This window comes from Babylonia areolata, chromosome 16, assembly GCF_041734735.1.
Source record: "Babylonia areolata isolate BAREFJ2019XMU chromosome 16, ASM4173473v1, whole genome shotgun sequence".
NCBI lineage: Eukaryota > Metazoa > Mollusca > Gastropoda > Neogastropoda > Buccinidae > Babylonia > Babylonia areolata.
The window spans coordinates 25475816-25490815 of NC_134891.1; the positions used below are offsets into that span (position 1 = coordinate 25475816).

General features: G+C 45.2%; 1 protein-coding gene across 1 annotated transcript in view; it reads right to left on the minus strand.

The window, feature by feature from the left end:
- The window catches only part of LOC143290945 (uncharacterized), a 29906-nt gene that overhangs the window by 10483 nt on the left and 4423 nt on the right, over nt 1–15000 (minus strand). Inside the window, exons 2-3 of the mRNA XM_076600518.1 lie at nt 4364–4466; nt 1271–1420 (exon numbers count right to left, since the gene is read on the minus strand). Coding sequence (XP_076456633.1) covers nt 1271–1420; nt 4364–4466 — 253 coding nt within the window. The remainder of the gene's footprint in view (nt 1–1270; nt 1421–4363; nt 4467–15000) is intronic.

The following is a 15000-nucleotide window of genomic DNA, read 5'->3' on the forward strand; positions in this document are numbered from 1 at the left end:
AATTTTATATTAGTTTCCATTCTATGTTAGTATGCGCCCGTCACACACACACACACACACACACACACACACACACACACACACACACACACAGACTGACAGACAGACAGAGGCAGAGACATAGGCATAGACAGAGACAGAGAGATTTGGATTTGGATTTGGAATGGTTTATTCACAATCAGGCCACAGCCCCTAGTGAAGGGGGTATACGTAAACATAATACAACTCAACGAAAACACATAAGCAAATAAGCATTAATATAGACAACAAACCGTGCATTGTATCCGTGTAAATATATAGGCAACAAAAAATACATTATAACTGTTTTACGAAGTAACAATTTCTCTTAATTCAGAGAAAGAGAGACAGAGACAGAGAGATACAAAGAGAAGCAGAGACAGAGACAGAGAACTCAGAACTCAGAAAGTTTAATGTACATCGGCCTTGGGCCACAATACAATGAGGAAGGGTGGGTCGGTGGGGGTTGTAAATAACACTGTGTTATCCATAGCAACAACAACAAAAACAAGTACAAACTGACTGAATAAAAATATATATACTTAAACAATATGCCCATCATATAGAAATCTGTTTTTATATAGTACTTCACCATGCTTGATCACTGACTGCAGATTAATTTCTTCCTTGTATTAATAGCATGGAAAATATATCTTGATACATTACGTCTATGATTGAAATTTGTTGCTCCAAGTAACACATGCAAGGGGAGTCTAGCCGATTCTTTTAATATTCTCTTCCTCAAATCTTCATATACGATGCAGTTGAATAAAAAGTGCTGCTCGTTCTCAACTTCATCCCTACAGAATGGGCATGCGACTGAGACAGAGAGAGAGAGAGAGAGAGAGAGAGAGAGAGAGAGAGAGAGAGAGAGGCAGAGACAGAGACAGAGACAGTGAGAAATGAGGTCTCGGTGGAGTACAATGGAAAGGTGGAACAGAGGAAAATGGTGCGATGATAAAGGACAAGGTGGAATGAATAAGAAACAAAAACACAAAAAAGACAAAAAAAAACAACAACAACCCCCCGCCCCCGCCCCCCCCCCCCCAAAAAAAACAACAAAAAACAAACAAACAAAAAAAACCCCAACAAAAAACAAAAAAACAGCAACAACAACAAAACCAACAAAAAACAAAAAAAACAACAACAGCAACAAAAAAACAACAAAAAAAAAAACCCCCAACCAAACAAAAACAACAACAACAATAATAACAACAACAACAAAAAAACAAACAAAAAACAAAAAACCTACCACTGGTCTCTTCCTGTTTGGTCTCTGTCGCTTCCGTTTCCGCTGTGACCGGAAGTTGATCTGCCGGTGGCACGTACTGGGCGGGAGGTGGCTGCTCCGAGTTGACTTCCTGTGATGGCGCGGCCTCTGCGCAACTCGCTTCCGTTGGCTCTACCGGGACAGGAAATGCACAGTTTTAGTTTCAGTTTCAGTTTCAAGGAGGCGTCAAAACGCACAGACTGATCCATGTAGACTACACCACATCTGCTCAGAGGAAAAGAGAAACAAGGAGCACATGCCTGACTTCGCATCAACCCACCGCGCTGATCAGGCCTTCATAGTCCATCCTAGATTTGTGTAAATCACCAACATGAAATGAAATGTAATTATCAAGTAACATGAACAAATCAGTAAATGAACTGAAAGACACATATAGTGCACAGCGCAAAGTCACGAATTTGCTTGTTGATTACTTACATACTTAACAAAGCAATTACTTAGGCCTGTCATCAATAAGAGGTCTCAATAGTCCCCTATCCTGTGTCTGTGCCTCTGTCTTCTGGCTCCATGTAAGGCCTGTCTTCACTGGTGTCTGTTTTGAGGTCTTTTCGTCACGTGGTTCTTGGTCGGCCTGTCTGTCTCTTCCCTTGGGGGTTCCAAATCAGGACCTGTCTGTCTCTTCCCTTGGGGGTTCCAAATCAGGACCTGTCTGTCTCTTCCCTTGGGGGTTCCAAATCAGGACCTGTCTGTCGATTCCAAATCAGGACCTGTCTGTCTCTTCCCTTGGGGGTTCCAAATCAGGACCTGTCTGTCGGTTCCAAATCAGGACCTGTCTGTCTCTTCCCTTGGGGGTTCCAAATCAGGACCTGTCTGTCTCTTCCCTTGGGGGTTCCAAATCAGGACCTGTCTGTCTCTTCCCTTGGGGGTTCCAAATCAGGACCTGTCTGTCTCTTCCCTTGGAGGTTCCAAATCACGACCTGTCTGTCTCTTCCCTTGGAGGTTCCAAATCAGGACCTGTCTGTCGATTCCAAATCAGGACCTGTCTGTCTTTTCCCTTGGGGGTTCCAAATCAGGACCTCTCTGTCGGTTCCAAATCAGGACCTGTCTGTCTCTTCCCTTGGGGGTTCCAAATCAGGACCTGTCTGTCTCTTCCCTTGGGGGTTCCAAATCAGGACCTGTCTGTCTCTTCCCTTGGGGGTTCCAAATCAGGACCTGTCTGTCTCTTCCCTTGGGGGTTCCAAATCAGGGCCTGTCTGTCTCTTCCCTTGGGGGTTCCAAGTCAGGGCCTGTCTGGTGATGCTTGACTTTTGTTTTCGTAGTATATGTCTGCTCCATCCCCACCTCCTTCTTCCAATTTCGATTTCAGCTGGCGGTTGTGTTGAACCTTAAAAGCGACCATGGCTGATTATTTTGTATTTCTTTTTATCACAACAGACTTCTCTGTGTGAAATTCGGACTGCTCTCCCCAGGGAGAGCGCGTCGCTACACTACAGTGCCACCCATTTTTTTGGTAATTTTTCCTGCGTGCAGTTTTTATTTGTTTTTCTTATCGAAGTGGATTTTTTCTACAGAATTTTGCCAGGAACAACCCTTTTGTTGCCGTGGGTTGTTTTACGTGCGCTAAGTGCATGCTGCACATGGGACCTCGGTTTATTGTCTCATCCGAATGACTAGAAACAGACCATCACTCAAGGTCTAGTGGAGGAGGAGAAAATATCGGCGGCTGAGCCGTGATTGGAACCAGCGCGCTCAGATTCTCTCGCTTCCTAGGCGGACGCGTTACCTCTAGGGTATCACTCCACTGAATACTTTTCCTTTTGCATCAGAAACTTCTGTTCTTTCCTCTGGAAAGCTTCTTTCACCCTGAATGTAAAGCGTCAACTGGTGTCACATCGCCTTCCCCAGCAAAACTGGACAGGGCAGTCTTGGGGCGGACGGGCTGTCAGTGGATCAGGTACACAGCTGCATTGAAGAAGCCCGGCCACAGGCGTTTTGACTGTTGTGTTATATCACAGATTGACATCAGTGTACAGCTGGGCAAAGTGAGAGCTGTATTATCAATGGTTTCTCCATTACAATGGGAAGCCATTTACAGCTTAGTCTTTTGTGAAGGATCAAACTAGGAGGCAAAATTGCACTGGCTCTTAGTGCTGCAGCCTTGTGGGCTGGTTGGCCTTTGGGAACAACCCCAATGCCGACTGTCCTAAAACCCTCTTGGCCGAGAGAGTGGGGATGTAACTTGGGCAAGACACTCTCCACTGTAATCAAATTCTAGCCCAAATAGTCGGGACAGCAGTTGCCTCCTCTGCTGTTCTGATGGTCATAGTCGGACATGACTGACTATCATATATATATATATATATATATATATATATATATATATATATATATATATATATATATGTATATATATATATAGACTGTCATCGGTTAGAGGGAGTTACATGTCAATGTCTCGGGATACCTCGTCTGGATTTTGAAGGTTTTTCTTTTATCTGCCTGTTTCATCCTCTGGTTTCTTTTAATGTCTTGTATGTTATTGATTCTTTTTGATTAAGTCATGTTTATGTTTTTGAATTGAGTAATTGTCTACGTTTGTTCTGCCGCACCTGATGTAAATTCTCTTAATGAGGTGATAAAGTTATTTCTGATCTGATCTGATCTTTATCAGATTTGGGAACTCTTTGGTGACGCCCACTTTGAAAACAGACTGACACTGGGATACACTACTCCAGTCAAAGAAAAACCATTGATTATGTTTCAGTTTCAGTTTCAGTAGCTCAAGGAGGCGTCACTGCGTTCGGACAAATCCATATACGCTACACCACATCTGCCAAGCAGATGCCTGACCAGCAGCGTAACCCAACGCGCTTAGTCAGGCCTTGAGGAAAAAAAAAAGAAAAAAAAGGGTGAATAAATAATAGATAAGCTTACACAAATAAATAAATAAATAATAACTATAATGTAAAAAAGAAAGAAAAAAAGAGGTAGTAGTAAAAAAAAAAGAAAAAAAAGAGGTAGTAGTAAAAAAAAAAAAAAAAAAAAATCTCTCTCTCTCTCTCTCCAGGTTAACAACAGAGACGAACTCAGCTTAAAAAACGACCGATTGCTTACCATCTGTTTTGGCGGACTTGTGAGACTTGTCTGATTTGTGAGACTTGTCCGACCTGTCTGATTTGGCGGAATTCGGCCGGCTTTCTTTCTTTTCCTCGTCTGCCTGTTGACAGTAGATAATGATGATGATGACAATGACGATGAATATGTATGATGATGATGATGATGATGATAATGATGTTGATGTCGATGATGATGATGATGATGCTATTCATGGTGATGATGATGATAATACTAATGATGATGATGGTGATGATGATAAGAGTATTTTCAATTAAAAAAAAGTAATTGGCGGAGAAGGAAAACTTAAACTGTGAGTTATTTTCTATAGTAAATTAGGGAGAAGAAGAAGAAGGAGAAGAAGACATTAACACGGGAAGAACCTTTGTCATCCAGAAGCAGCGACAGACAGACAGACAGACACAGAGATTAGAGATAGAGACAGATAGAGACAGATAGAGATAAACAGAGAGGGCACCCATCACGACCGCTTGTCCCTAAGCAAACATAACAAGTGTGTGTGTGTGTGTGTGTGTGTGTGTGTGTGTGTGTGTGTTTGTTTGTGTGTGTGTGTGTGTGTGTGTGTGTGTGTGTGTGTGTGTGTGTGTGTTGTGTGTGTGTGTGTGTGTGTGTGTTGTGTGGGGGTGGGTGGGGTGGGGGTGGGGGGTGGTGCAGGGGGGAGAGGCGTGTCCAGCGGTGTCCTCCCTTGTTGGCACTGACGGACAGGTCAAGTGGGGAGCAGCAGTGACCACTTTGCTGTAGATTGTTCATCATCCACCACATCGTCAGTGCCTAAGCCCAGCACTCAGCTTATATCACAGACTGACATCAGTGTACAGCTGGGCAAACAGCAAAGTGAGAGCTGTTTTATCAATGGTTTCTCCATTACAATGGGAAGCCATTTACAGCTTAGTTTTTTGTGAAGGACCATGACTCTCAAACTAGGATGCAAAATTGCACTGGCTCTTAGTGCTGCAGCCTTGGGGGCTGGTTGGCTTTTGGGGACCATCCCAACGCCGACTGTTCTAAAACCCTCTTGGCCGAGAGAGTGGGGATGTAACTTGGACAAGACACTCTCCACTGTAATCAAATTCCAGCCCGGATAGCCTCTTCTGCTATGGGGTGGGTGGGTGGAGTGGGGTGTCTTTGCTACCATTGTTTAATGAAAATACAAAGACAAACAAATAAACAAAGGAACAAAAACAACAAAAACCCCCCCAAAAACAAAAACAAAAAAAAACCCAAAAAAACCCGCAGTGAAGCCAACGTGGACCAGTCTGCACCCTTTGACGCCTCTCAACCCCCCCTTACCCTTATTGTTCGTTCGTTTGTTTGTTTAGCAGACACGTTGCACAGCACTGGATCAGTCCACACGTTTTGACGCACCCCACCCTACCCCTTTATTCATCAGCAGTTGTGGTGTAGCGTATATGGATCAGTCCACACGTTATGACGCACCACACCCTACCCCTTTATTCATCAGCAGTTGTGGTGTAGCGTATTTGAGTCGTTCTGCAGGCTTTTACGCTTCCTTCAAATTAAAAACTGAAACAACTGTACCTTTTTTTCCAAACTGGTCGGTAACTCCTTTCTGACGGAAATGTCTTCATGTTTTACATTTATTTGCTTATTTATCATCATTGTTGTCTTATTTATTTATTATTATTATTATTATTATTTTATTATTTTTATCATTACTACTACCTTTTTTTATATCATAATTATTATTTATTTATTTATTTATGTAAGCTTATCTATTATTTATACACCATTTTTTTTCTTTTTTTTCCCTCAAGGCCTAACTAAGCGCGTTGGGTTACGCTGCTGGTCAGGCATCTGCTTGGCAGATGTGGTGTAGCGTATATGGATTTGTCCGAACGCAGTGACGCCTCCTTGAGCTACTGAAACTGACGGAATACGTGTACTTCTACCCTTATTGTTTGTTTAGCAGACAAGTTGCACAGCACTTCGATCAGCCCCCGTGCTTTGACACCTCCTTCAGACTTTAATTATTTACAGTTTCAGTAGCTCAAGGAGGCGTCACTGCGTTCGGACAAATCCATATACGCTACACCACATCTGCCGAGCAGATGCCTGACCAGCAGCGTAACCCAACGCGCTTAGTCAGGCCTTGAGAAAAAAAACAACCCAACCAAAACAAAAAAAAACCCCAAACCCCCCAAAAACCGTGAATAAATAAAAGATAAATACATAAAAACAAACAAACAACAACAACAAAAAAACCCCCATCTACTACTACTACTAATAATATACTACTAATAATAATATGTATAAGGCGCAAAAACTTGATGAAGTCAACTATAAGCGTATATAAATAAATAAATAATAATTATTAAAAAAAAGTAGCAGTAATAATAATAATAATAATAATATTAAATAAATAAATCATAAAGACAACAATGATGGCAAATAAGCAAATAAATGTAAAACATGAAGACACACATTCACACATACACCCACACATGCATAACAGATATGCACCAAACATGCAGTCTCACAGAATAAATAATGCTATGCAGCAGTAGGCTATACTCTTTAGAAAAGAAAAGCTATTCAGATGTGTTTTTTTTTTCAAAAAGAAGATTGGGACACACACACAGTAAAAAGACGTAAACCAACCCATTCTTCTCACCATCCCCCCCCCCCTGCCCCCCCCTACACATGACCCCCCACTGTGTGTGGGTGGTGGGTTGTTTGTCCAGGACTGTGTGGCCAAGGGTCCGTTCCCTCAGCTCTCCTCTGTCCGTGCTCAATGGAGCGTAACGTTGACCTTACCTAAAGGTCACCTGTCTTCACACTCCACCGACCAACACTGAGTGGTAAGGGTTGTTTCTTTGATCAGAAATCTGCTGTGGTGTTGGACGGCTCCCATAGTAAAGTGAGCACCTACCCACCTGTTCAAATCGTTCCGTCTTTCTTAACTCTCACCGTTGGTCCCTCGGCTTTAAAAAAAAAAAAAAAAAAAAAAAAAAAAAATTCACGCTTGACATGTAGGGGGTAGCCATACCGTAGCGACTGTACAAACTGAGTTGTACCCTGCTTCCCTTTTTTTTTTCTTCTTTTTTTTTTCCATGGTTGTTTTGATTGGCGGGAGATATCTGTTGGAGTATATACGTGTATTGGTGGGTGGATGGGTAGGGTTGGTGGTGGTGGTGGTGGCGGGGGGGGGGGGGGGGGGGGGGGGGGGGGGGGGGGGGGGAGGTAAGGGGGGGGGGGAAGGGGGGGGAGGGGTAGTGGAACAAGGACAAGCACTTCAGAAACACCACAGACTGAGAGTTGGGGTGGTGGGGGTGGTGGGGGTGGTGTCTAATTCGAAGAGAGATTGAGTGGTTGGTTGGTTGGTTGTTGAAGCAACAGTGTTAGTTAGACCTCTTTCTCTTTTCTTTGTGGAAGAAAACTGCACACACACACACACACACAGAGCAAAAAACAACAACAAAAAAGCAAAAACAAAAACAAAACAAAAAACGACATTTTGTCTGCCTGAATTCTTTCAAGCCTGCTTTAAAAACACACCTTCAAACAATAATTGTCTAGTGCTGATGTTTGGTATGATCTGGTTCGAAATGTACTGACGTTTCATTGTGGAGAAGACTCTTTCCATTTTGTGTGTGGCGGGGTGATTGAGAGTGGTTGTGTATTCGTGCGTCTGTGTGTGTGTGTGTGTGTGTGTGTGTGTGCGCGTGTTGCAGGAATGTGCTTTGTAGAGGGCGTCATGGGTGGGTGGGTGGGTGGGTGGTTTTCAATGTTTCGTTGCGTGAGTGGATTCGGGCACGTGTGTATCTGTGGGTGAGTGATGTGGAGGGGTTGGGATGAGGAGGAGGGGGGTTGGGGGGGGGGAATGAAATGTAAACTGAGGGCTTTAAGCAGTATTTTTTTTTGTTTTTTTGCAAACAACAACAACAACAAAACCAAACACGCACAATATACATTATTGCTATTATCATTACTATTATTATTATTATTATCATATGTTTTTGTTGTTGTTGTTGGCAGGGTGGAAGGGTGGAATGGTTTGATCCAGTCTTTTCAGTACTGACTGACGAGTTGAATGAATGAGTGAGTGATTCATTGACAGTGAGTCTATGTGTGTGTGTGTGTGTGTGTGTGTGTGTGTGTGTGTGTGTGTGTGTGTGTGTGTGCGCGCGCGCGCGCGTGCGCGTGTGTGTGTTCTGTCTGCTGTACAGGCACTTGACTGTGTTGTTGCTCTCTCTCTCTCTCTCTCTCTCTCTGTCTCTGTCTCTCTGGGAACAATGGTACAAGTGTAACATAACCACAATGTCAGTGTAACACTGTACACGTGTAACATAACCACAATGTCAATGTAACAATGTACACGTGTAACATAACCACTATATCGATGTAACAATGTACACGTGTAACATAACCACTATATCAATGTAACAATGTACACGTGTAACATAACCACTATATCAATGTAACAATGTACACATGTAACATAACCACAATGTCAGTGTAACAATGTACACGTGTAACATAACCACAATGTCAATGTAACAATGTACACATGTAACATAACCACTATGTCAATGTAACAATGTACACGTGTAACATAACCACAATGTCAGTGTAACAATGTACACGTGTAACATAACCTCAATGTCAGTGTAACAATGCACACGTGTAACATAACCGCTATGTCAATGTAACAATGTACACGTGTAACATAACCACACTGTCAGTGTAACAATGTACACGTGTAACATAACCACTATATCCTAACACTGAGTGATGTGGACCAGTACCACTGACTGTTGTCCTAACACTGAGTGATGTGGACCAGTACCAGTGACTGTTGTCCTAACACTGAGTGATGTGGACCAGTACCAGTGACTGTTGTCCTAACACTGAGTGATGTGGACCAGTACCACTGACTGTTGTCCTAACACTGAGTGATGTGGACCAGTACCAGTGACTGTTGTCCTAACACTGAGTGATGTGGTCCAGTACCACTGATGTTGTCCTAACACTGAGTGATGTGGACCAGTACCAGTGACTGTTGTCCTAACACTGAGTGATGTGGACCAGTACCACTGACTGTCCTAACACTGAGTGATGTGGACCAGTACCACTGACTGTTGTCCTAACACTGAGTGATGTGGACCAGTACCACTGACTGTCCTAACACTGAGTGATGTGGACCAGTACCACTGACTGTTGTCCTAACACTGAGTGATGTGGACCAGTACCACTGACTGTTGTCCTGACACTGAGTGATGTGGTCCAGTACCACAGACTGTTGTCCTAACACTGAGTGATGTGGACCAGTACCACTGACTGTTGTCCTAACACTGAGTGATGTGGACCAGTACCACTGACTGTTGTCCTAACACTGAGTGATGTGGACCAGTACGACTGACTGTTGTCCTAACACTGAGTGATGTGGACCAGTACCACTGACTGTCCTAACACTGAGTGATGTGGACCAGTACCACTGACTGTTGTCCTAACACTGAGTGATGTGGACCAGTACCACTGACTGTTGTCCTAACACTGAGTGATGTGGACCAGTACCACTGACTGTTGTCCTAACACTGAGTGATGTGGACCAGTACCACTGACTGTTGTCCTAACACTGAGTGATGTGGACCAGTACCACTGACTGTTGTCCTAACACTGAGTGATGTGGACCAGTACCACTGACTGTTGTCCTAACACTGAGTGATGTGGACCAGTACCACTGACTGTTGTCCTAACACTGAGTGATGTGGACCAGTACCACTGACTGTTGTCCTAACACTGAGTGATGTGGACCAGTACCACTGACTGTTGTCCTAACACTGAGTGATGTGGACCAGTACCACTGACTGTTGTCCTAACACTGAGTGATGTGGACCAGTACCACTGACTGTTGTCCTAACACTGAGTGATGTGGACCAGTACCACCGACAGTTGTCCTAACACTGAATGATGTGGACCAGTACCACTGACTGTTGTCCTAACACTGAGTGATGTGGACCAGTACCACCGACTGTTGTCCTAACACTGAATGATGTGGACCAGTACCACTGACTGTTGTCCTAACACTGAATGATGTGGACCAGTACCACTGACTGTTGTCCTAACACTGAGTGATGTGGACCAGTACCACCGACTGTTGTCCTAACACTGAGTGATGTGGACCAGTACCACCGACTGTTGTCCTAACACTGAGTGATGTGGACCAGTACCACTGACTGTTGTCCTAACACTGAGTGATGTGGACCAGTACCACTGACTGTTGTCCTAACACTGAGTGATGTGGACCAGTACCACTGACTGTTGTCCTAACACTGAGTGATGTGGACCAGTACCACTGACTGTCCTAACACTGAGTGATGTGGACCAGTACCACTGACTGTTGTCCTAACACTGAGTGATGTGGACCAGTACCACTGACTGTTGTCCTAACACTGAGTGATGTGGACCAGTACCACTGACTGTTGTCCTAACACTGAGTGATGTGGACCAGTACCACTAACTGTTGTCCTAACACTGAGTGATGTGGACCAGTACCACTGACTGTTGTCCTAACACTGAGTGATGTGGACCAGTACCAGTGACTGTTGTCCTAACACTGAGTGATGTGGACCAGTACCACTGACTGTTGTCCTAACACTGAGTGATGTGGACCAGTACCACTGACTGTTGTCCTAACACTGAGTGATGTGGACCAGTACCACTGACTGTTGTCCTAACACTGAGTGATGTGGACCAGTACCACTGACTGTTGTCCTAACACTGAGTGATGTGGACCAGTACCACTGACTGTCCTAACACTGAGTGATGTGGACCAGTACCACTGACTGTCCTAACACTGAGTGATGTGGACCAGTACCACTGACTGTTGTCCTAACACTGAGTGATGTGGACCAGTACCACTGACTGTTGTCCTAACACTGAGTGATGTGGACCAGTACCACTGACTGTTGTCCTAACACTGAGTGATGTGGACCAGTACCACTGACTGTCCTGACATTGAGTGATGTGGACCAGTACCACTGACTGTTGTCCTAACACTGAGTGATGTGGACCAGTACCACTGGCTGTTGTCCTAACACTGAGTGATGTGGACCAGTACCACTGACTGTTGTCCTAACACTGAGTGATGTGGACCAGTACCACTGACTGTTGTCCTAACACTGAGTGATGTGGTCCAGTACCACTGACTGTTGTTCTAACACTGAGTGATGTGGACCAGTACCACTGACTGTTGTCCTAACACTGAGTGATGTGGACCAGTACCACTGACTGTTGTCCTAACACTGAGTGATGTGGACTAGTACCACTGACTGTTGTCCTAACACTGAGTGATGTGGACCAGTACCACTGACTGTTGTCCTAACACTGAGTGATGTGGACCAGTACCACTGACTGTTGTCCTAACACTGAGTGATGTGGACCAGTACCACTGACTGTCCTAACACTGAGTGATGTGGACCAGTACCACTGACTGTTGTCCTAACACTGAGTGATGTGGACCAGTACCACTGACTGTTGTCCTAACACTGAGTGATGTGGACCAGTACCACTGACTGTTGTCCTAACACTGAGTGATGTGGACCAGTACCACTGACTGTTGTCCTAACACTGAGTGATGTGGACCAGTACCACTGATGTTGTCCTAACACTGAGTGATGTGGACCAGTACCACTGACTGTCCTAACACTGAGTGATGTGGACCAGTACCACTGACTGTTGTCCTAACACTGAGTGATGTGGACCAGTACCACTGACTGTTGTCCTAACACTGAGTGATGTGGACCAGTACCACTGACTGTTGTCCTAACACTGAGTGATGTGGACCAGTACCACTGACTGTTGTCCTAACACTGAGTGATGTGGACCAGTACCACTGACTGTTGTCCTAACACTGAGTGATGTGGACCAGTACCACAGACTGTTGTCCTAACACTGAGTGATGTGGACCAGTACCACTGACTGTTGTCCTAACACTGAGTGATGTGGACCAGTACCACAGACTGTTGTCCTAACACTGAGTGATGTGGACCAGTACGACTGACTGTTGTCCTAACACTGAGTGATGTGGACCAGTACGACTGACTGTTGTCCTAACACTGAGTGATGTGGACCAGTACCAATGACTGTTGTCCTAACACTGAGTGATGTGGACCAGTACCACTGACTGTTGTCCTAACACTGAGTGATGTGGTCCAGTACCAGTGACTGTTGTCCTAACACTGAGTGATGTGGACCAGTACCACTGACTGTTGTCCTAACACTGAGTGATGTGGACCAGTACCACTGACTGCTGTCCTAACACTGAGTGATGTGGACCAGTACCACTGACTGTTGTCCTAACACTGAGTGATGTGGACCAGTACCACTGACTGTTGTCCTAACACTGAGTGATGTGGACCAGTACCACTGACTGTCCTAACACTGAGTGATGTGGACCAGTACCAGTGACTGTTGTCCTAACACTGAGTGATGTGGACCAGTACCACTGACTGTCCTAACACTGAGTGATGTGGACCAGTACCACTGACTGTTGTCCTAACACTGAGTGATGTGGACCAGTACCACTGACTGTTGTCCTAACACTGAGTGATGTGGACCAGTACCACTGACTGTCCTAACATTGAGTGATGTGGACCAGTACCACTGACTGTCTTAACACTGAGTGATGTGGACCAGTACCACTGACTGTTGTCCTAACACTGAGTGGTGTGGACCAGTACCACTGACTGTCCTAACACTGAGTGATGTGGACCAGTACCAGTGACTGTCCTAACACTGAGTGATGTGGACCAGTACCACTGACTGTCCTAACACTGAGTGATGTGGACCAGTACCACTGACTGTTGTCCTAACACTGAGTGATGTGGACCAGTACCACTGACTGTTGTCCTAACACTGAGTGATGTGGACCAGTACCACTGACTGTTGTCCTAACACTGAGTGATGTGGACCAGTACCACTGACTGTTGTCCTAACACTGAGTGATGTGGACCAGTACCACTGACTGTTGTCCTAACACTGAGTGATGTGGACCAGTACCACTGACTGTTGTCCTAACACTGAGTGATGTGGACCAGCACCACTGACTGTTGTCCTAACACTGAGTGATGTGGACCAGTACCACTGACTGTCCTAACATTGAGTGATGTGGACCAGTACCACTGACTGTCCTAACACTGAGTGATGTGGACCAGTACCGCTGACTGTTGTCCTAACACTGAGTGATGTGGACCAGTACCACTGACTGTCCTAACATTGAGTGATGTGGCCCAGTACCACTGACTGTCCTAACACTGAGTGATGTGGACCAGTACCACTGACTGTTGTCCTAACACTGAGTGATATGGATCAGTACCACTGACTGTCCTAACACTGAGTGATGTGGACCAGTACCACTGACTGTCCTAACATTGAGTGATGTGGACCAGTACCACTGACTGTCCTAACATTGAGTGATGTGGACCAGCACCACTGACTGTCCTAACACTGAGTGATGTGGACCAGTACCGCTGACTGTTGTCCTAACACTGAGTGATGTGGACCAGTACCACTGACTGTCCTAACACTGAGTGATGTGGACCAGTACCACTGACTGTTGTCCTAACACTGAGTGATGTGGACCAGTACCACCGACTGTTGTCCTAACACTGAGTGATGTGGACCAGTACCACTGACTGTTGTCCTAACACTGAGTGATGTGGACCAGTACCACTGACTGTTGTCCTAACACTGAGTGATGTGGGCCAGTACCACCGACTGTTGTCCTAACACTGAGTGATGTGGACCAGTACCACTGACTGTTGTCCTAACACTGAGTGATGTGGACCAGTACCACTGACTGTTGTCCTAACACTGAGTGATGTGGACCAGTACCACTGACTGTTGTCCTAACACTGAGTGATGTGGACCAGTACCACTGACTGTTGTCCTAACATTGAGTGATGTGGACCAGTACCACTGACTGTTGTCCTAACACTGAGTGATGTGGACCAGTACCACTGACTGTTGTCCTAACACTGAGTGATGTGGACCAGTACCACTGACTGTTGTCCTAACACTGAGTGATGTGGACCAGTACCACTGACTGTTGTCCTAACACTGAGTGATGTGGACCAGTACCACCGACTGTTGTCCTAACACTGAGTGATGTGGACCAGTACCACTGACTGTTGTCCTAACACTGAGTGATGTGGACCAGTACCACTGACTGTTGTCCTAACACTGAGTGATGTGGACCAGTACCACTGACTGTTGTCCTAACATTGAGTGATGTGGACCAGTACCACTGACTGTTGTCCTAACACTGAGTGATGTGGACCAGTACCACTGACTGTTGTCCTAACACTGAGTGATGTGGACCAGTACCACTGACTGTTGTCCTAACACTGAGTGATGTGGACCAGTACCACTGACTGTTGTCCTAACACTGAGTGATGTGGACCAGTACCACTGACTGTCCTAACACTGAGTGATGTGGACCAGTACCACTGACTGTTGTCCTAACACTGAGTGATGTGGACCAGTACCACTGACTGTTGTCCTAACACTGAGTGATGTGGACCAGTACCACTGACTGTTCGCCTGTTGGCTGTCTGCAGTTTAGGCCAGTGGACTCGGTAAATCCAAATACACCG